Source organism: Magallana gigas, chromosome 7 (genome assembly GCF_963853765.1).
Source record: "Magallana gigas chromosome 7, xbMagGiga1.1, whole genome shotgun sequence".
NCBI classification, from domain to species: Eukaryota; Metazoa; Mollusca; class Bivalvia; order Ostreida; family Ostreidae; genus Magallana; species Magallana gigas.
The window spans coordinates 30,382,495-30,406,085 of NC_088859.1; the positions used below are offsets into that span (position 1 = coordinate 30,382,495).

Consider the following 23,591-nt stretch of genomic DNA (forward strand, 5'->3'; position numbering starts at 1 on the left):
TTGTAACCCGCCCTACCCCCAGGGACCATGATTTGAACAAACTTGAATCTACACTTCCTAAGGATGGTTACATGCCAATTTGAGATTTCTTGGCCAAATATTTTTGAGTAGAAGATTTTTAAAAGATTTCCTCTATATATTCCTATATAAAACTTGATCCCCCAATTGTGGCCCCACCCTATCCCCGGGGACCATGATTTGAACAACCTTGAATCTATACTATCTGAGGATGCTTCCACTCAAATTTGAGCTTTTCTGGCCTAATAGTTTTTGAGAAGAAGATTTTTAAAGATTTTCTCAATATATTCCTATGTAAAACTTGATCCCCCAATTGTGGCCCCACCCTACCCATGGGAACTATGATTTGACAAACTTGAATCTACACTACCTGAGGATGCTTCCATTTTAATTTGAGCTTTCCTGGCCTAATAGTTTTTGAGAAGAAGATTTTTAAAGATTTTCTCTATATATTCTTATGTAAAACATGATCCCCCTTTTGTGGCCCCACCCTACCCCAGGTGACCATGATTTGAACAAACTTGAATCTACACTTTCTGAGGATGCTTCCACTCAAATTTGAGCTTTCCTGGCCTAATAGTTTTTGAGAAGAAGACTGGCTCAGGTGAGCTAAAAAAGGTTAAGTTTACAATACAATAAGTTTCTGGAAGAAGAGACTTTGAAAATTTTCTTAATAAATATTGACAATTTTTTTTACTTTTTTAATCTTTAGTTTTTAAGATCTGTGTACAAACATAGAATTGTGAGCAAATCTCTGTATCTTGCTTATAATTCGAAGCTTAACACTCAAATATGGTTAGTAAATAGAAATTGTACACAATTAAAACACAAGAAACATGCACTATAACAAATAAAGAACACAATTTATTTTTTCGAAATGAATCATATATATACATGTACATGTATATACCTACATATTTCCGACAGCGATATCAAACTCTATTTAAACTGAATAAACTCGAGAAAAAGCCGAGCATCTCAACAAAACCAATTGCATTTATCTACCATTACGCAAAATATAATGCCGAATTACCGATAGAATGAATTATATTTCAGTACTTTTTTGATACATCAGATTTTGCTTAATTTGCGCAGGTAAAGAGTTAACTGTTTGATTTACCGAAGTCTCTGTTTGATTTGATACGTAAAAATCACGAAATACAGATGATAGTTCCCAGGTTACAAAGCATAAATAATGAAAACGAAACGAAAATCAGAACAAGCTAACACCAACGTCATGTGTGAAAACTTTCAACGCGTTGAAATATTTAGCCTCAATTTACTACACAAAATCGGCACCAATATATTTTGCATGTTTCAAAAATTTCCCATCATTCGCGAACTGTTGCACAACAAGCAAATTCATCATAGTCAGATCGACCCTTTTTCGTATAATGTCATGGCTGCTTTAAACAAAGAACCTCGTTTTAGATGTATGGAATACGAGACTTGGTAAAATGGGTACGCAAACCCGGGCCGTGGCAAAATAAAAGCCGGGGCAGATCGGCAATCGTCAATTCCAAATACGCATTATTTTGCAGCAATATTTACAGCAAATACAAATATACTGGTCCATCATATATCCTGAAATTTTAATGAGATTGGCAGATTAATAACTGCCAATCTTTTGTTTTGACCAGGCCAAGTCTTGTCTACCCATTTTACCGGATGCCGAATCCGAAGCTATTAAACTGATTGAAACACGCCTTTCCTTTATTATTATTTTCGTAATAACTCAGATTTGAAACAGAATTAGACCTTAATTTTTGCAATTTATATTTTCCTTCCCATAAGGATAATTTATGCTAAACTACGTTGAATTGGAATCAGTAGTTCTTGAGAAGAAGATTTTTTAAAATGCACCCCCCTTTTTCTACAGTTTCAAGGTTTTCTCCGCTTTGAATACAGATCGGACTTTTATTTCTGCAATTTGTATTCGCCCTCCCATAAGGATGCTTTGTGCCAAATTTGGTTGAAATTGGATAAGCGGTTTTAGAGAAGAAGTTCAAAATGTAAAAAGTTTACAGACGGACAGACAGACGGACGGACAGACGGACGGACGGACGGACGACGGACAAAAAGTGATCAGAATAGCTCACTTGAGCTTTCAGCTCAGGTGAGCTAAAAATATATTACAATATATTTCTCAGTAAAGTGCTATGGAAGAAAGACTTTACAGCCCTTTTGGCTCCTAAACTGAAGAGCCAGCCCCTTTTTCTTGGCATCAAATGAAAGGTCTTTTGATATTAAACATATTTTGTTCAAGAAGTGTTTAGAAATTCGTTGCCGTTTTTGAGCTATCTGGGATAGGACGTTTTAGGGGCCGACCCCTTATCTCCTTATTGGGGCCAGATAACGAAACTTTTATGATTGAATATTTTTTAAAACGCCATTCTAAGCAACTTTTATTCTATATTGCTTTTCAAAATATTTGTCCTTTTTGAGATATAATTGACCGAAGTTTTGGACTTCTGGTCCCTTAAAACCCATTATTACGTAATGCATGATAAAATTTTTATAATGTATAGTTTTATAAGTGAAAGATAAACATTTTTGCTTCTGAAATATATAACAAAAAATTTCTCAGTAAAGTGCTATGGAAGAAAGACTTTAAAGCCCTTATGGCCCCTAATTTGAGGGGCTAGCCCCTTTTTCTTGATATATAACAAAAGCTCTTGTAAATACAAATTTTATTTCCTCTATATGTTATGTTAAAATATTTTCAGGAAAAGAGATAAAGAAGGAAAACCATTAAAAATTACGTCGTTTTTTTAAACTCGATTTTCGGGTCCAGGCGAGCTTCGACGCCTTTGAAGCCAGACAACCATAAATGCCTTTAAACACATCTACAATCTTTTGTCTACAATCCCTGAAAATTTGAATTCAATATCTTTTTTCGTTTAGGAGGAGATAGCAGGACAAAATGGCCCTCTAAAAATCACTAAAACGTCAATATCTTCCGAACGGAAATGACGTCATTAAAATAAAAAATTATATATAAGGTTTTTTATCAATATCTACAAGATCTGAAATTTTCACGGAAATCGGTCAAGTCGTTTTCAAGAAATCGCTTGTACAAAAATGCGTAAGAAAAAAAAAGAAAAGAAAAGAAAGAAAGCAATAGCAGTAAGGTCTTCCGTTGGAAACGGAAGACCTTAATTATATGCCTGTAATAACATCACAATTTAGAACAGCAAACAATCAAATATGCTTTTATAATGGACAAATAATTTCGTTAGAAACGAAAAGCATTTTTAAAAAGTATATTTAATATGGTGTAAAATTCTTGAGATTAATTCTTTTGCTGTCAGTGAGACTCATTAATGATACTAAAATAAATATATGCACTTAATGTTGTTCTAGGCTTGAATTTTCTGTGTTTGGTTTTGGTGAGAAGGATCTAGGAATTTAAACATGGCCTTGCACATTTGAGGGAGATCCATTGTGTGTTTCCATCCCCAGTCAGCTCGCGCGTTACTGTCATCAAAACGTTTGGGCCAAGTGTCGGCTGGAAAATAATTGAACAGTTTTAAATTGCTCTACTTGTCTATAATATATACGAATCTGGTGATAAAAAAATATACTAGAATTTTCAAGAAAATTACCTACCGCCTAATTCTGAATAGATAAAATGAAAAAAAAACCGACTAATGATAATTTTTAAGTACCAATTGCTTGTCGGCCATCAATTTCATACGTCACTTTTAGTTCCGGTACATATTTCCGGACTTCCTCTACAATCTCGTCTGGTGTAAAACTCATGGCGGTCACATTATACGTTCTCATTTTGAGTTTTGAGTCGGGTGTCTCTATAAACTCAACCACCGAACGTAAACAGTCGTCAATGAACATCATAGGAAGCATGGTGTCCTCTCGTAGATAGCACTTAAAATGTCCAGATTTTAGGGCATCGTGAAAAATCTTTACGGCGTAGTCTGCAAATGTGCGGAAAAAACTTTAAAAGTTAAACAATGTATATTGCGTGTAAAGTGTATAATATTCAGCATGACGTGTAAACGGTAATAGACTTACCAGTGGTGCCGCCTCCAGGATTTGTATTGGCAGATATGATACCGGGAAATCGTAAACTACGGAAGTCCACGTCAAACTTGTGATAATAGTACTGCAAATGAAATAAGATAGATGCATATGATTTGCAAATATGAACTTATTAGTAAAATCATGAAAATATTCATGTAGATGATATTTTAAATACTAAATAATAGAAGCGCACCTCGCCCAGCAATTCGGCGTGAACTTTGGAGACTCCGTAAATTGTCCGGGGGCGCTGTATACACAGGTCAGGGGTGAGATCACGTGGGGAGTCGGGACCAAAAGCTCCTGATAGTAAACAAAACATAAGGGTTAACCACTGTGTACAACAAAATTCAAAGTAAAGAATGTTCCAAATAAAAAAAATCCTGTAAGTTTGTATTCAGATTGTCTTCCCTATTCCCTATTTTCTTCACAAATTATAAAATGAAAAATTATGATTTTATGATATAAAATTTTATCAGCGGATGCAGATACGTGCATACAAAAGTCTTTCTACACGAGTGAGTAGAATTGACTCAAGATAATGAATCATTCGATGAGGATCTAATTTTTTTATCCGAATATTCATTTCTTGGTTTAATGGTATTCCAGATCTCTTGATCTAGGAAGAAAGCTTCTAAGAAAGAATATTCTTTTGGAACAGGCATGGAAGCTAAAGATAACATAAGCCGGTGATGGATTATACGTTTGGTGGTAACTCATTAAGACTTTTTAAGAAAAAATGTATATAGTAATTTGTCTTTAAAAAAAACAGGTATACCTATGGTACTTGGTACAAATATTTTGAGTCTGTACTGTTTTGCCAGTTCCAACACGTTGTGAAGCCCTTCGATGTTGACACGCATGGCTAATGGGACATTGTTCTCTCCAATGGCGCTGAGCAGTGCACTAAAGTGGATGATCCAGTCGATGTTATAGTTGACTATTAGCTCCTGCAGCTTTTTGAAATCCAGAATGTCGGCAAATACAAACGGACCTGAGAGAGTTCATATAGAAAATAAACTGCTTTAATATTGGTCGTTTACATCTACAGCCCAAATTGCTTATTTCATGCAAACAGGTATTTCTCATCATGCTATACAACAACATCAATGTTCTTACCACTTTCCAATATTTCCTGTGGAGGCTTCCGAATGTCAGACATAATTAAATTGGTTGGTCCATAACGTTGTCTGTAATAATTCCAATCCATTGTTTTAGAAATAGTATAAAGGCAATTTTCGTGATTTAAAAATATGAAATAATCGCAAACATAAGTAAAGAATGTACTAAGAGATTACATCACAATTTGTTGTCCGTAAGAAAAAATATTGCCCGTTTCCGAATCATTCATTACGGTTTTTGTATTTGTCTGATTTTTTTTTTTGAAATAGCTACTTTTAAATATGCATTTAATATAAATTACATGCGTTTTAAAGAGTACATTCTTTGGATTTACAAATATATCCGGAAAAAACTGTATTTTAAGATCGTCGTCGCAAGCCACGGGTTTTGGTGTCTACATTCTCTTTCCAAACCAATAGTATGCGACAATGTTTTGAGGAATTACTAGGTTTTCGTAACCTATATGCAGTCATTTGTACAACATGTCCCGAAAAACTACGAGTACTTCTTTGTTTTCTGGGTTTACTTAAAGTTGATGTTGAACTCAATTGTATACAAATACGCCCTTTTTCAGTTTGACTGCGAATTGAAAAATGGCCAGTAAAAAAGTGCTGATAAAACCTGATATATTAATTTATCTTTTAGAATCAGTATGAAAGATGACAATGTTTATTCATGTTTTGTATTATATACATATGATTGTGTCCATAAGGAAAAGGGTGCTTATGGCAATTTTGCAAATTTGAGATTTTTACAGAAGTAAATAAATCGCATCTCAAAGTTGTCAAATGTGAAATTTTATGGCTATTAACCAGTTCTAAGTTGAGTTTTTCTCCGTTTTTTTAGTGAAGCTATTTCAGCTGTGAAAAAATGTGACGTCGTGGTATGCACATGCAACGTCAAAACAATTTTAAAGTAAACGTGACCGTAACTCTGAAACGTAATATACGACAGACAGACAAAATGAAAGAATTCTCTAAACTTTAAGTAAAATAAAAATGTGTGTGTGTTTTCTATAAAATACTATATATAGTAATCATTACTATATATAGTAATCATTTCTTAAGTACCAGTTCGTGTAAATCGATAAAAATAAATCACAAATGACGCAGATGAATGCAATAAAGGGTTGTTAATCTTGGTTTTTACTTACTTTGCGTTTTGGTTTATTATATCTGGTTTCATGAATACTATTTTCAACAAAAGAAAGATACATTTGATTGACACTTACACCAATACAACACACGTGTAAAAAATGACAATATTCGAGCTTTGTTTACAAAACAAAGAACTATGAACCCTGTATCTTGCTTATAACTTGATATTTGACTTTCAAATTTTGACATAGCATTAAAAATCTTCTATAATTTTCAGTATAAACATTGAAAATGGAAAAATAAAAATTTAAACATTTTAAGTCCCTTTAATGTAGAGGTCAAATTCAGTCACAAAACAAAAATAAACACAACGCGAAGTACTGATAAAAACCTATACGGCACTGACCTGCTACACATGTAAGGATCTCTTATATACATCAACATTTTTTTAGACGGAGGAAAAAAAGGGAAAGTAGGAAATGGAGAAAGGGGAGAGAATCGGGAATCACGAGAATGCCTGTATAATGTCAGAAATATTCTACAGATAAATAGGCATCTACAAACTTTCATAATAAAAAAGTAAAAAAAAAAATAAAAAAAATAGTAATGATTAGCGTGAGGGTGGTAGTAACGATGATTCTACAATGAGCCATAATATTTTATGTTTGAAGCAACAAGGAAACTTAAACATAGGTTAAAGAAGAATTGAGAGAGAGAGAGAGAGAGAGAGAGAGAGAGAGAGAGAGAGAGAGAGAGAGAGAGAGAGAGAGAGAGAGAGTTTTTACCTCAATACTTTGGCAAGCCCAGTTCCTAGCTGCCCTAGACTCCCTGTACAATAAACGAATTCAACAGATAAGATATCACCATATTTCAGAATGAAATGTTTGCTTATTAATCTGTCTTTCAGCTTCCAAAACCTAGGTCTTAAGATTGAAATAAATCCTGTAACCTGTAATTAAAACTCGAGGGTGGTTGTCCATGATTCCGGTGCTGTACCGCTTCCTCTGGTGTAGTGACGGCTAGAACTGGTCCGGAGGGTACAGCTAGGCAATAAATATCTGAGGGGCGGTGCACTGATTCAATCGAACGGTTTCCGGGTCTTTTTGCTATAAAATCTTTTATTTATAAACTTTTATAAGGAGCTATATAAAAAATATATATATATAAAACCATTCCTTCTGTTTCATCTCTATATTAAGAAAATTTTCTCAGAAACGTACATATATATATACATGTATATATAGATAAATCCAAGAAAAACCTCAGTGGCTTTTTATATATTTTATATATAAAAAACTTTTATAAACTTTATAAATTTTTTATATAGCTTCTTATAAAACTTTATATAGCTTCTGAAGATTTTGAAATGAAAGCGCTTAAGCTATATTATATATATATATATATATATATATATATATATATATATATATATATATATATATATATATATATATATATATATATATATATATATATATATATATATATATATATATATATATATATATATATATATAATATCTGAGGGGCGGTGCACTTATTCAATCGAACGGTTTCCGAGTCTTTTTGCTATAAAATTGACATAAAAAAAACCATTCCTTCTGTTTCATCTCTTTATTAAGAAAATTTCACAGAAACTTAATAAAATATAGAGACTAGAAATATACAGCTTACGTCAATTTCACCTGTTACAGTCAAAACATTTGAATAGGCGGGGACAAATTACGCGGAAGTTTGAGAAAACATTGGAATGAAATTGTATTATTTCATCAATAAGTAAATAATCAGCAGATATGAAAAGATCACAGTTCGGGAGAGATTATACGCAAGGCAAAGCATTGTACGATGTCTTCAGAGAATCATAGGCGCTCGCCAGCTAATTTTGTAAATGACGAATCATATCTATGTCTACCCTCTATTCTATGAAACCAACTGAATTTGATTAGAAAATTGATTTTATTGTACAGAGGGTATGCATATATTCGTATGTACGGTTCGGCGTAGAATTCACGTTATTTCTATATAAAAGCAGTACAAAATTATCTAATATTAAGACATTCAGTATAATAAAATGAATATTGCCTGTTTGGGAGGATAACAGCTGAAATTGACACTCCTCGAAAACCATTGTCAACCTCCGCTCCGCGTCGGTTGACAATGGTTTCCTCGGGGTGTCAATTTCAACTGTTACCATCCCAAACAGGCACTATTTATATAATGTTACCCGTTGCCAAGTGTGTTGCTAACGCTGAGGGTAATAGAACGGATTATCAACTGCGTCCAAACCAATCAGATTTCAGTATTTCACATAAAGTATAACAAAAATATATACCGTAAATCTGGAAATTTTTTCGTCGATTAATTTTTTGCGAATTCGAGTCATAAAGCTATATATTAATTTTTACGTTATAAATTTTTGCGAATTGTCATCGGCGCTAAAAATAAAAAGCACTCAAATATTTATGTCAACATACTGACATGCACAATGTTAGCTAACCTTCGGACATCGTATATTACCGCCGCCTTTAATTTTCTTACGAATCGTATAATTATGTTTACCAACTTCATAAAGTATCATGTGAGAGTTGATGTCTGCAATTTATATCTTGTTCAAATTACCGATATATACAATAACAGCAGCAAATGCAACAAAACTACCTAAAGGGGTATTCAAGATTTATAACGAGATAATTATCCCAATTAGCAGTTCACACCTTCACATGCGACGGTTTGTGTACACCACACAAGTATCGGAGGGTCACGTGTCAAACACAGGTAATGTTTTCCTGTGTCAAGCGAGCGAGAATGAGAAGGAAATGGCGGCATTCAGCGAGAAATTCAATTTTAATGAAAATACTGTACAAATTTTCGTATTCCGTGAATGTTGGTGTCCCGCCGGTACACTGTGAATGGGGGGTAAAAAACCCCACTACATTCTGCGTAACGCCGGTACCTATCATATCTATGAATAAATCACGCATGCATGCAGTGTCAGCAGTATACATGTACACTTAAGATAAACATGAAGCTACCAGTCAACCGAAGATACCGATTTTGAGTGAAGTCCTTCTCCACACGCTGGTTATAGCTTGGGGGTAATTACCTGGTTATATAACAGGTTTTTTAAATGACCACTACTTACGGACACCTGTTCATATAGTAAGGAGAAGAGACCAGCCTTCGGCAAAATTTTTATTACTTTTTTTTTGTTGATTAATTTTTAGGAAAAAATTTTTTGCGAATGCAGAGCACGCGCAAATTAACTAAATATTTATCTACGGTAAAAATTTCCAGATTTACGGTATCGTTCGTCAAAATTAGCTGGGAAGCGCCCATGCAGAGAGTGACAAGTCTGAAATCAAGTGGGCCATAAACCAGGGTTTATTCCTAGAGAAGAATAATTCAAATTCTGATTTAATAAATTGAAATTATACCCAGATAAAAAAAATCTTTTCTTTTTTCGATAAGTGAATGTATAAGAATAGATATGCGCGTTCATTGTCTATCTATAGCATATACACAAACATGTGATGACTGATTCTCTGAAGTCGTCGGACAATCCTTTGCCTTGCGTATAATCTCTACCGCATTGGAATCTTCTAATATTTGCTGAATATAAACTTATTGATGAAATAAAACATTTTTCAATCGCTTTGCTGCTATTAAATAAAATGTCTTTCGATCGCTTTAACTTATATAGCAAGTAAGAAACTCTGAGGGGGATTGGATATAGACTTCTTAATATAACTATAGTTTCAATCCAATGTTTTCTCAGACGTCCACGTAATTTGTCCCCGCCAATTCAAATGTTTTGAACAACAGGTGAAACTGACGTAAAACTTGCCAGTTAATGTACCGCGGTCTTACTCAAATGGAAAGAGTAAAAAATGTCATGCGCGGATCTAGAGGGGGGGGGGGGGGGGGGTCGGGGGGGTCCCTGGAAAATGAAAATTTATTAAATTTACATAGTAAAATTATCGCGAAAATATGCCTCGGACCCCCCCTGGCAAACACAATTATCCTTCGGACCCCCCCTGGAAAAATTTTCTGGATCCGCGCATGAATGTTAATATGCACATGTGTTGTTTAAATAAATATTTGCTTGTAAGCGAAAAGATATCCTGATACATATTTGTGTTTCTGGTTTTTTGTTTGTTTGTTTAAACTACATGTAGATGATTATTGGTCACTGATATAAGGAAATGTACATTTTTAAATCTTGATATTAATATTGATAAGAATGAGATGTAATCATATTGAGATAGAAATTTAGACCAAAAAAAAAAGGATTTCTTTATTATTACCTTACGAAAGCGTATCGTTTGGCACTATTTCGAAAAGTAATTCTTTTAATGGTGTGTTCCCGTTTTGCACACATTTGATAATTGGGTATAGAACAACAGGTGTGATTTGTGTTGTGATAGCAATTATAGTCTGCTTTCGGTCAAAGATTTTACCTGGATTTTTACCTGTGTTTTATCAGCGCCTTAACGATAGAACAAGAAGAATATAGATATTTTGTTCTGTTTTATAAATATTTTTTGTATTCCTACGCCAGAGTTCAATATAGTCTCGTTCAACTCGACGCTCGGCTGTCTCCGTAAATCCTTGTCGGAGATTTACGGTGTCAGCCGTGCGTTTGGTTGAACGAGACGTACTAGAGTTCAATATTACTTGGATCCATACATTTTTCGAGAAATATTGCTATTACTGATACATAGTTTGGTTGAATTAATTTTATCTTTAAATATTATTTAACATGATTCATATGGGGGTTTCTCGACATTCTTGTCGAAAAAGTCCAAAAATTCATATTATAAAAATGTGCGTAATTCAAATTAGAAACTACATGTACTTGTCAAGCAAAGTAACATATCATTGATCTTAAAACAAAATCAACTCCCGTCAGTTCTTCAGTACTTTGATTTAATATTGATGCGATATACCTCAATCTGAAAAAGGTTGAAAATGCATGAATTAAGTCTTCATTTGATAGGTTTTGTGAAGTAATCTTTACAGTTTTTGAAGCATATAAAATTGCCGATGTATCATTATACAGTTTGTCTATTTCTTCGATTATTCAAGCCACAACATAAATGAAAAATATTTAGCAGCGTTCTCACTAGACGCATTTCCTCCATATATGTCAGCAAAAGCAAGAATTATATATTAACATATTATGTTTTCTCTTCAAACTTTTAACATGTGCTTCCTATAGGCAGTAATTTAAGCAAAGGCGCTACATATTTGCAATATTCATGTTTAAAAAAATAATAAAATTGTTCATGACCAAATTGATGTTTCAAATCAAATTCATTAATATGGATGTCAATTATTATGTAAATGTGATTTTATGCAAGTAATATTGTAACATAAAATAAATGTAAATATCAGTTGCGAGTGTAGATATGTTTTATTTATTTTATTGTCAATTGCCCTCGCAGGAATTGTAATATAGGCTATAGCAATTAAGCAATTATCTTACCTAGTCAAATTCCCGTTTCGCACACATTTTTTCGATACCTCATTTACAAATGTGTGCAAAACGGGAACAAACCGGTTTGTGTACACCACACAGGTATCGGAGGGTCACGTGTCAAACACAAGTAATGTTTTCCTGTGTCAAGCGAGCGAGAATGAGAAGGAAATGGCGGCATTCAGCGAGAAATTCAATTTTAATGAAAATACTGTACAAATTTTCGTATTCCGTGAATGTTAATGTCCCCCCGGTACACTGTGAATGGGGTAAAAAAAACCCACTACATTCTGCGTAACGCCGGTACCTATCATATCTATGAATAAATCACGCATGCATGCAGTGTCAGCAGTATACATGTACACTTAAGATAAACATGAAGCTACCAGTCAACCGAAGATACCGATTATGAGTGAAGTCCTTCTCCACACGCTGGTTACAGCTTGGGGGTAATTACCTGGTTATATAACAGGTTTTTTAAATGACCACTACTTACGGACACCTGTTCATATAGTAAGGAGAAGAGACCAGCCTTCGGCAAAATTTTTATTACTTTTTTTTTGTTGATTAATTTTTAGGAAAAAAAATTTTGCGAATGCAGAGCACGCGCAAATTAGCTAAATATTTATCTACGGTAAAAATTTCCAGATTTACGGTATCGTTCGTCAGAATTAGCTGGGAAGCGCCCATGCAGAGAGTGACAAGTCTGAAATCAAGTGGGCCATAAACCAGGGTTTATTCCTAGAGAAGAATAATTCAAATTCTGATTTAATAAATTGAAATTATACCCAGATAAAAAAATTCTTTTCTTTTTTCGATAAGTGAATGTATAAGAATAGATATGCGCGTTCATTGTTTATCTATAGCATTTACACAAACATGTGATGACTGATTCTCTGAAGTCGTCGGACAATCCTTTGCCTTGCGTATAATCTCTACCGCATTGGAATCTTCAAATATTTGCTGAATATAAACTTATTGATGAAATAAAACATTTTTCAATCGCTTTGCTGCTATTAAATAAAATGTCTTTCGATCGCTTTAACTTATATAGCAAGTAAGAAACTCTGAGGGGGATTGGATATAGACTTCTTAATATAACTACAGTTTCCAATCCAATGTTTTAGCATATGATATTTTCTCTTCAAACTTTTAACATGTGCTTCCCATAGGCAGTAATTTAAGCAAAGGCGCTACATATTTGCAATATTCATGTTTAAAAAAATAATAAAATTGTTCATGACCAAATTGATGTTTCAAATCAAATTCATTAATATGGATGTCAATTATTATGTAAATGTGATTTTATGCAAGTAATATTGTAACATAAAATAAATGTAAATATCAGTTGCGAGTGTAGATACGTTTTTATTATATATTTTATTGTCAATTGCCCTCGCAGGAATTGTAATATAGGCTATAGCAATTAAGCAATTATCTCACCTGGTCAAATTCCCGTTTCGCACACATTTTTTCGATACCTAATTTACAAATGTGTGCAAAACGGGAACAAACCCTTTTAATACATAGTACATTTTAAATCACCCGCCATTTACCTGTACAATGCATCTTTTGTTTACCTATGAGCCACATGGTTCTTTGAGTCTATGATCATAATAAGGGTTCTGTACATCTTTTAAAAACATGAATGACATTTTTTGCGTAATATCTACCAATACAAAATAGTATTCGATGAGGAAAATCTGGATTGTTTTAATAATGAAGGTATGAAATGTTAGTACTGTAAAGCCTTCCAAATCATGTATTTCTTCACGATTACAAGTAATTTGTTTTCTTCTTTTTTAAATTGTGACATTATTTTTGAGGATTTATTAGGTATTGAGACTTATTACGTCAGTTCATTAAGAACATTATGTTCTTCCCAACTTTTATTTTTTACGTTCATTTAATGCATCCCACGTATTGACGTATTCATTAAAACAGATGGTACGACAAAAAATAGATTTATAAATACTTATCCCATGACCGACAACTTTTCCTTTGATCTTTATGAAGATGTATTTCGCATATCACGAAAAGTGTGGAGATATTTACATATAAAGTATTACGTATTCAATATTTAGCATCACATATCAAACTCTTTTAACTAAAATGTAGGAGGAGTTAATATGCAAATGAAACAAGATTATGTTGATTTCGAAACGGAAATGAAACATCCGAACTAACAATAGTAAAGTTTTTTCCACAAAACTAGTAAATAATTATAACAGTTGGCTAGTTTCTATTTTTCACATTTCTTGTGCAGAAAAAAAATTCAAATAGCCTACAAAACATTATTTTTATTTTCAAAAATGACAAAAAAGTGAATAATTTTTTCACTCATAGGTATTTGCATATTTCCTCTCCAGCGTTTTCGGACACGGAAATCGCGTTGTTTCTCTCCTTTGAATCTTTCGTCTCCTGGGTTATTGCGTTTTCCTTCTCGACATCCCCATGCTGCCTCATGGATTTCCGAGGTGGCTCTAATGCACGACTCACCTCATCAAGTTGTTGCGCAGACTGGTATGGAACGCCATAGCTGCCTTATGTGCCTATTTCATGTGAAGATGGTGCTTTATTATATTATGCTGTGGTTATTTCATGTGAAGATGGTGCTTTATTATATGAAGGTGGTGCTTTATTATATGAAGATGGTGCTTTATTATATGAAGGTGGTGCTTTTTTATATGAAGATGGTACTTTATTATATGAAGGTGGTGCTTTATTATATGAAGATGGTGCTTTATTATATGAAGATGGTGCTTTTTTATGTGAAGGTGCTTTTTTATGTGAAGATGGTGCTTTACTATATGATGGTGCTTTTTTTATATGATGGTGCTTTTTAATGTGAAGGTGGTCACTCGGAACTCTTCTTATTTTTTAATACTGGGTTAACCATTTATGTATTATCTCGAAATATTGAAAGTAAAACAAAAAATTGATGCGATCAAAATCCATTTGATACACTATTGCTAGTTCCTCTTTTTTCTAGCACAATTAGTATATAAGCTATCGAGAAGATCTAACTGTGTACGACTTTACCCCAACCGAACTTACATCTATTAAGTGACAACTATATAATGACGGAATATTACAAGAATTAAAGCCTAGTAACGTTATCCTGAAAAGCAGAAAATTGAATTTAATAATTATTTGTGTTTAAGCGAAGGTTATGCCCTAGCAATCTGATTAAAATAAGCTCTTTGATCCGCTCTTAATTGGGAGTTGATTTTAATCAACTCTCCTATGCAGTTACTCAGACAAACCGAAAGTGAAACAGTGTTTGGACCTCATTACAAATCATCGCTGCTGACAAGACTTAGTTCTTGAACATAATTGATAAATTCGATGTAATGTATGCTAAAGCATTGTTTTTCAAGGAAACTTATTTATAAATAGCTTGAAAATAGTCAGATTTTAAATGGTACGAACAATTTAGATATTTTTTGTAGTCGTATGTATTCCTACGCCAGAGTTCAATATAGTCTCGTTCAACTCGACGCTCGGCTGTCTCCGTAAATCTCCGACAAGCAGAGAGTCTCCCTTGCTTGTCGGAGATTGTTTTGCTTACGGTGTCAGTCGAGCGTTTGGTTGAACGAGACTATAGAGTTCAATATTGCTTGGATCCATACAATTTTCGAGAAATATTTCTATTACTGATACATAGTTTGATTGAATTAATTTTATCTTTAAATATTATTTAAGATGATTCATATGGGAGGTTTCTCGACATTCTTGTCGAAAAAGTCCAAAAATTCATATTATAAAAATGTGCGTAATTCAAATACAAATTAGAAACTACATGTACTTGTCATGCAAAATAACATATCATTGATTTTAAAATAAATAAACATCGACAAAATCAACTCTCGTCAGTTCTTCAGTACTTTGATTTTGTTATTGTCATCGCCCAGTCGGTCTTCGTCATTGATGACCGTTCCTCTTAAACCTATGTGGTGAGTTGGAGGAAGAGCTCACATTCTGAGTGTTTCAAAACAAAACATTATTTAAAAAAAACAAATAAAGGAACGGATTGAGGATCTGATTTTAAAGAGACTGATGCCCTAGGTGATAGGATTTGACTTGAAGATAAAGTAAGGGAAAGTCATAGGGAAAGGTCTACTATACTATAATATAGCTCAAAGATGGTCCTTTTATAAGTGGTAAAGGCAAAAGTAAAATGTCAAGAAATACTGACAAAATATTGTATTATTCAATTAATCATATTTGTCAATTCAGTTGAGATTAAGTCGTACAGTTCATCTCGTAACATAAATACTTATTATGCTAAAAAAGAGAAACTAGCAATTGTGTATTAAATGGATTTTAACTGTATCAAGTTTGTTCTAGTTTCAAAATTTCGAGATAATAAATGTTTAACTCAGTCTTCAGAAATAAAGTTCCGAGTGACCATCTTCACATTAAAAAAGCACCATCACATAAAAAAGCACCATCTTCATATAATAAAGCACCATCTTCATATAACAAAGCACCATCATCACATAAAAAAGCACCATCTTCATATAATAAGTCACCACCTTCATAAATAAAGCACCATCTTCATATAATAAAGCACCATCTTCACATAAAAAAGCACCATCTTCATATAATAAAGCACCACCTTCATATAATAAGGCACCATCTTCATATAATAAAGCACCATCTTCATATAATAAAGCATCATCTTCATATAATAAAGCACCATCTTCACATGAAATAACCACAGCATAATATAATCAAGCACCATCTACATATAAAATAGCCACATAAGGCAGCGATGGCTTTCCATAGACTGCCTCTTGTAAGTTCTTATGGTGGAACTACGGTGGCCTGTTCTTTCCATTATCTGCTCTTCCTCAAAACCCAGTACAGTCAAATAAAAACAAATTAAACATCACACACATAAAACAAAAATTACAATACACAGATAATTTAATACTCTTGTTCATTTTAATCATGCAACTTACCGGACTGAAACAAGTTCGTTGCGCAAGTGCGTTTCCCCTAGTGGTTTCAAAAGTTCCCAAACAAACCCTGCCTCAGCACACATGGTCTTGATAATGATCCCAAACTTGTTGACCCCCCTAGGTTGAATTCCAAAGCGGATTTCGGCTCGACGAAGTGGCCGTCTATAGAATGGACCTTGTTCCACCATAGAGATGTAAGATGCATATATATCGTACACACACACACACACACACACACACACACACACACACACACACACACACACACACATATATATATATATATATATATATATATATATATATATATATATATATATATATATATATATATATATATATATATATATATATATATATATATATTGTGGCGTTCCCGATTCAGAGAAGTGGCGTATCGATTTTGCAAGAATGTTCCTCTGGTGAGGTCCCCCAGCAAAATTCTTTGATGTGCGCCCACAAAAACCAATACACGTTTTTCCGTCGGATACGTCGCATCTCAACTGACATACCTTCAATTTTCTGTGTTTATCTGGGCCCCGCAATCCAAAATGTTTGCAATTATTGTGTTTATGTCGCTTCCAAAGCACGTTCTCTTGTTCTGGAGTTAACGGGTCAGCTTGCTTGACAGACACACCGATTCCTTGAGATGCAAGTTCTTTCATACAAGTGTCCAGAGTTTTTCGGAAGTCATGGAAACGGGCATCTTTCGCATCTAAAAAGTTCATGTCGCTTACGCCTTCCTCTCGCATGTACCGCAAGATACCGGAACATATCTCATATAGTATTTGGGGGGTAGGGGGACCATCCGCGCACCTGGCTTCAATCACAAAACACGATAAAGTAAATCATAGTTCTTGATATGAACTTGTAAGTAACTCGGGGATTGTATAAATGTCACAATGCTGTTGGTTTCGCTGAGATCTCCAGCCGTTGAATACTTTCAATGCCAATGACGTATTGCGGCGCGAGTTTTTACTCTCCTTCTTCAGAATACTGGGTAGGGCTCTTCAAAGAGCATTAACAAGTATACAAAGAAAGAGTTGTATTAAAATAATTTAATGCGACTGAAAAACATTGAATGCCATCATAACTTGCTATTGAGGTCGCATTATAACGTAACCTTGTTTATAAATCAAACCGTCTTCCTAGCTACTATTATACAACATCAATAGGAAAAGGGCACAATAGAATAAGGGGAATTAACTCGTATAGGCCCAACCCAAGAGACAGGGGGTCAGCCTATAGTTATTAAGCTTAAATTGACCTCTAAGTCGAATATGCATAGAGCTATAACTCGAAGGCAAGTTTTACACAATTTATTGATTAAGTGATTTAAATCAACCATGAAATATCAACAATAATCAAATAAAATAGAGTCAAAATAAGACAGGATAAAAATAATTATTTCTTAAAAAAAACCAAATGAGTCAGAATGAATTTAGCTCAATGTTGCTTAGTCTACTGACAGACTGGTGGACAGTCAACTAGATAGTCAGTGTGAAGACATAAGCAACATGAGGTAGTGGCCAAAAGTGTCTGTCTGAAATTTAGCTCGGTGTTGCTTAGTCTTACTAACAGACTGGTGGACAGTCAACTAGATAGTCAGTGTGAAGACATAAGCAACATGAGGTAGTGGCCAAAAGAGTCTGACTGAATTGAATAAATTTCCAACTGTATATTTATATTCTAAAAGATAATTAATGAAAATGAGGTACATTAATTACTATTGATAATTATTCAAAAAGCTTAAGGACAACTCAGAACAATTATATAGACTAATTGGGGATAATTAGCAGAGAATTGACCCTAACTAATTACTTGTCATTTGGCATGAGTAAACTCTTAAACATATTTACACAACATGACACACCATGACAAATACATAGTTTGTTTACATATATTAATACACATACACAGTTTGTTTACATATAATACATATGCACTGTTTGTTCACATATAATACATACACACAGATTGTTTATATATAATACATACACACAGTTTGTTTACATATAATACATACACACAGTTTGTTAACATATAATACACATACACAGTTTGTTTACATATAATACACACACACAGTTTGTTTACATATAATACACACAAACGATTTGTTTACATCATATATTGTATTTTCTTCACTTTATTTGTGTTCGATTCAGCCACATAGAGGTTGTCTCTGGTGTCCACATATAAACCCGATGGACCTTGTAAATGACAGTTGTCAATGTAGCCGAGGAACTCTCCATCCTGATCCAGGATGTGGATACTGTGGTTGTTAAAGTCTGATGTCAGGATCTGACCCTGGCTGTCTGTTGTGATGCCCTCTGGAATAAATGATCCCTTTGTATAAGAGGGAGGACCAGTGTAGGTAAACCGGAGTTTCCCGGCCTGATTGACCACCACTACTGCACGGGCTCCATAGTCTGCCACACAGATATCTAAGTTCCTGTTCTCTCTGATGTATTTAATTTGTTTACGTAATTCAGGAGCTGAATACAGAGGTCTTCCTTTCTTATCGTACTGAATACTTTGTTTCTCTGTGGAGCCAGAGTAACGCACAACTTTTGTTTGTTCATCGTCATTTCTGTCCATGAGAACCAAAAGGTCATCAGAGGAGGTACTACAAACACTGCGAGGACTCCACCCCTGTAGTCTAATTACTGTCTGATTCTGTGTATTCTTCACTAGGTTCACAGTTCTATCCGTGTAATCAGTATAAAGTAGATCCCCATTCCTTGTCACTGCTATGTCCCGTGGACTGTTCCATGACTTGGTTTGGACTGACTTCACTAGTTCCCCCTGCAGGTTGTAGAGTCTCATCATCTTACCATTACCACAGGTCCAGATTTCTTCATCATTGTGACAAGTAACACCGTCTAAGTATTGATTCTGTGTCTGTATGGTGGAGATGATCCGTGGTTCATCAAGGAGTGGTTTGATAGGAGAGGATCCAAATTCTGAGGTGTCCATTGTGTAGCCATGTTTCTTTGTTGTAATGGAGCATGCTGACAGTGAACCAAATTGTTGGTAAAGTTTTTTTATTTTAATTTTCTGAGGGATAAAGTTTGGAAGAGAAACTGTGAGTTTAGGAGGCAATCTTCTGAATTCAGCATTCCTGGATTTATAGGCAGAGACAAGGCTGACATCATTGGAGTCCAGTAACTCCTTCAGATCAGCAATGCTCTGTCTGATTTCAGAAATAGTGCATGTGATTTCATCTTCCTGCTTATTTAAGACAGCTAGGTGTTTGGAGTCCATTTCATCAAGATCAGATTTCAGTTCCTGTATAATGGTAGTTATTTCTTTGTACAAGTCTTCTCCATGTTTGTCTATTGCTATTGTCAATTTCCTGGAGTTTTTCTTTACTTCAGATTTCTGAACTGCAATGTTGGACGCAATCATCTGATATTTGGGAAAAAGGAAATCTTCTAATTCTTTTAAATCTTTCTGAAAGTCATGTTTGTGGCTTCCAAAACCATCAGCAAAGTCGACTACATCATGTGCATTATGTTTCTTAGAGGAAACACAGAGCACACAAATAGGAACGACACATTGTTTACAGTAAAGTTCACAAATCTTCGAGGAATGTTTTAGACATTTAGTAGTAGATCCCCTTTTTTCAAATGGCAGCATTTTGTGTTCTTTGGATTGATCAGAGAGATGTTCCCCCACACAGGCTTTACAAAGATGTATATGACAAATGTCACAGTACATAGGGGGGCCTGCGGTCTCACAGAGTCGACATCGTAAAACATCCTGGGCCCAAGTCCCAGGGTCCATGGCAGACTCTTTTATTTCCTGTTTTAGAGATCCTGAAAAAACAATAACAATTAAGAAATAATAAGTGAAATATTTATTCCTTTTCAGTTGCTTTGCATGAATTTGTATACATTTTTAAAAAGTGTTATGTTGACCTGTATGAACCTCTTAAGGACAGATTTTTGTTAATTTCAAATATAGATATAGAAAATAAGTAGTCCCAGCTGTTTGGGAGCATGTAACAAATTAAATGGAGTAATGTTGACTTTTAAACATTAATTTGTTTGGTATCGGGGGCATTCGCCCTATCCACATGTTCGCCTTGGTCCGTTCGCTCTAGGTGCCTTCGCTCTAATTATCGTTCGCCCAAATAATCGTTCGCCTTAAACCTCGTTTGCTCCTTGTTTATAAATAAACAATATTATAAGTTATTTCATTTACTTTTAACTTAAAACTTTTTAACTTTTATTAATTATTCGTATATAATATTAATGTTTTTCCTTCATAAAAAATGACGCAATTGGTATATGTTAATTGTAAGATTTTATTGCCGTACATTGTCGATAACCGTCTTCTTGTTTTTATAATGATTCGCTTGGTGTTTTTAAACAATTAAATAATTTGAGACTTTAATTGGCTCATTCAGAAGCTAATTTAATAGCAGATGATTATCACCTATTCTATCTTTAAAGAATTTACATAACACAATCCTTTGATCTCTAATTGAGATATATACGGAAATGGAACATGTAACTGTATTAAACTACTGTCATCCATGGTGATTATTATGTAGAAGTAGAAAGGGCGGTATTGTTTTCATTAATTATATATGTATCTTTCAAAATGTTTAAATTGACAAGAATACACAAAAATATATAAATTAATTAATCCTCTATAAAATTAAGGCAAACGGACACAGTGCGAACGGCGTCAAGAGCGAACGCGGTTTAGTGCGAACAGCCAATCCTTTTGTTTATTCGTTACTAGGCGCGCTACCCCCCCCCCCCCCCCCCCCCTTTCCGATTAGAATATCAAATATTAGCATTATTTGGTTGAAAACTAAATAGTTTTTCAGGCATATTTTGTCAGGATTTCGGGTAAGTATGTCCCCCCTCCCCAGACTTTCAAAATCGATGTTATGTCAGTGGGTGCAATTGTCGTAATGTACATGACCCAGTTATACAGCTGTTATACATACGTTTAAATCCTCTTTGACGTTTAATCCTTACACATGATTTTGGGAGATATTTAGTTCCAAAATATGTGTTGTCTCACATGGTTTATGTCGGTAAATACACACCCTTGTCCAACTTGGCGTGTCGGGTCTGGTGCAATCGCAATTTGTTTGTTGTAATAAGGAATGAATGGGTAGGCATTACGCGATTGTGTATAGTAAACGTATTAGTTTTTAGCTCACCTGAGCTATTCTGATCACAGTTTGTCTGTCGTCCGTCTGTCCGTAAACTTTTCACATTTTCAACATCTTCTCCAGAACCACTGGGCCAATTTCCAAAAAATTTGGCACAATGCACCCTTAGGCAGAATCCGGGATGGTTCGCACCTATTCTGTTTCGCGCTGAGATGATTCGCACCTCCCTCGGAGCGAAAATTCTCACTGTATTAAGATATATTTTTCTCGTGTTATTATTGCTCTGAAATTAATTATAAGCTATATTAAAATTGAAATAAGTTATAAAAAACATGGAAACGGTGTTTACATTTATGTATGCGCCGCGCCGCTAGTATAACGTACGTTTTTCGTTTTCGTTGGTTTTTTATGAAGCCTTTAGTTTAAACTTTATTTTATTTGAATTGTACATCAATATAAACAATAAATATTACAAACAGGATTCGGAAACAAGTTGTTACAACTTATATTAATCCGTTTCCTTAAGTTAACTTTCTACTATAAAAAACAATAATTGCCCTTGCTGAATGGCAAGTATATTAGGAACAACAAATGAAAAAAGATGAAATAGATGGAAAAATTTAACAAAAAAATGAAAAGGGAAAAATATGATAGAAAATATACAGAGAGAGATATCATAACTTGAATTAACATTAAAAGTGACCGAGTAATAAACAGTCGTACGATGCAAAAATAACAAAAATAACAAAAATAACAAAATCGACAATATGGTAGCAAGTGGAATTAAGTTACAAATCGTTTAGTAGCAGAAATAAATTGATGTACATGTTTGAAAATGTTTATATTATAGGAATAATTTCTATCTGGGTCTCCAAATAACAGAATGTTTAAAGTGACCGGTCTTATGGGTCATTTGGGTCAATGAATAATGAAGCCTTTGAGGCCACGGCCTTATTATATAGGTTCAGATCAAGAGGTATTTATTCTACCGACACCGGCTACATAAACTTAACCTTTACATGGGCATGATTCATTAATCATTCCTTGTAAAGAATGACATCGATTCGATGCGAAACATCGCGGTGCGAACCATCTCAATGCGAAACAGAATAGGTGTGAATCATCTCAGCACGAAACACGTTTAGATGCGAAACATTCCGTACCCTTTAGGCAAAGGAGATTCAAAGTTGTGAAAATTAAGGAAAACAACCTTTTACAAGGGGAGATAATTAGGAATTATTGATTTTTTTTTTATAAATCTTTAAAAATCTTATTCTCAAGAACCATTTGGCATGGAAAGCTGAAACTTTTGTGGAAGCATCCTCAGGTAGTATATATTCAAAGTAGGGGTAGGGGTTGAATTTTACATAGGAATATATTGGCTAAATCTGTAAAAATCTTCTTCTCAAGAACCATTTGGCTAGGAAAGCTGAAACTTGTGTGGAAGTATCCTCGGGTAGTGTAGATTCAGAGTTGTGAAAATCATGACCCCCGGAGGTAGGGTGGGGCCACAATGGGGGGGGGGGGGTGTCGAATTTTACATAGGAATATATAGACTAAATCTTTAAAAATCTTCTTTTTAAGAACCATTTGACCAGGAAAGCTGACACTTTTGTAGAAGCTTCCTGAGGTAGTTGTGAAAATCATGACCCTCAGGGGTTGGTAGGGCCACAAGGGGGTCAAATTTTACATAGGAATATAAAGAGTAATTCTTTAAAATCATCTTCTCAAGAACC

General features: G+C 34.3%; 2 protein-coding genes across 2 annotated transcripts; both read right to left on the reverse strand.

Annotated features, from left to right (window-relative positions):
• Window positions 1–3,172: 3,172 nt before the first annotated feature.
• LOC136269424 (L-threonine 3-dehydrogenase, mitochondrial-like) lies at window positions 3,173–7,381 on the reverse strand. The gene is made up of 8 exons (XM_011433542.4): window positions 7,225–7,381; window positions 7,061–7,103; window positions 5,176–5,246; window positions 4,835–5,050; window positions 4,253–4,359; window positions 4,051–4,141; window positions 3,687–3,953; window positions 3,173–3,526 (listed from the first exon to the last, which is right to left on the reverse strand). The coding sequence occupies exons 1-8, from the start codon at window positions 7,253–7,255 to the stop codon at window positions 3,378–3,380; spliced, it is 975 nt and encodes a 324-aa protein (XP_011431844.3). The 5' UTR covers window positions 7,256–7,381; the 3' UTR covers window positions 3,173–3,377.
• An 11,349-nt stretch (window positions 7,382–18,730) lies between these two features.
• Window positions 18,731–21,829, reverse strand: LOC105343861 (uncharacterized). The gene is made up of 2 exons (XM_011451359.4): window positions 21,685–21,829; window positions 18,731–20,539 (listed from the first exon to the last, which is right to left on the reverse strand). Exon 2 carries the CDS (start codon window positions 20,505–20,507, stop codon window positions 18,840–18,842), a length of 1,668 nt encoding a protein of 555 aa, XP_011449661.3. The 5' UTR covers window positions 20,508–20,539; window positions 21,685–21,829; the 3' UTR covers window positions 18,731–18,839.
• Between the last annotated feature and the right edge of the window lie 1,762 nt (window positions 21,830–23,591).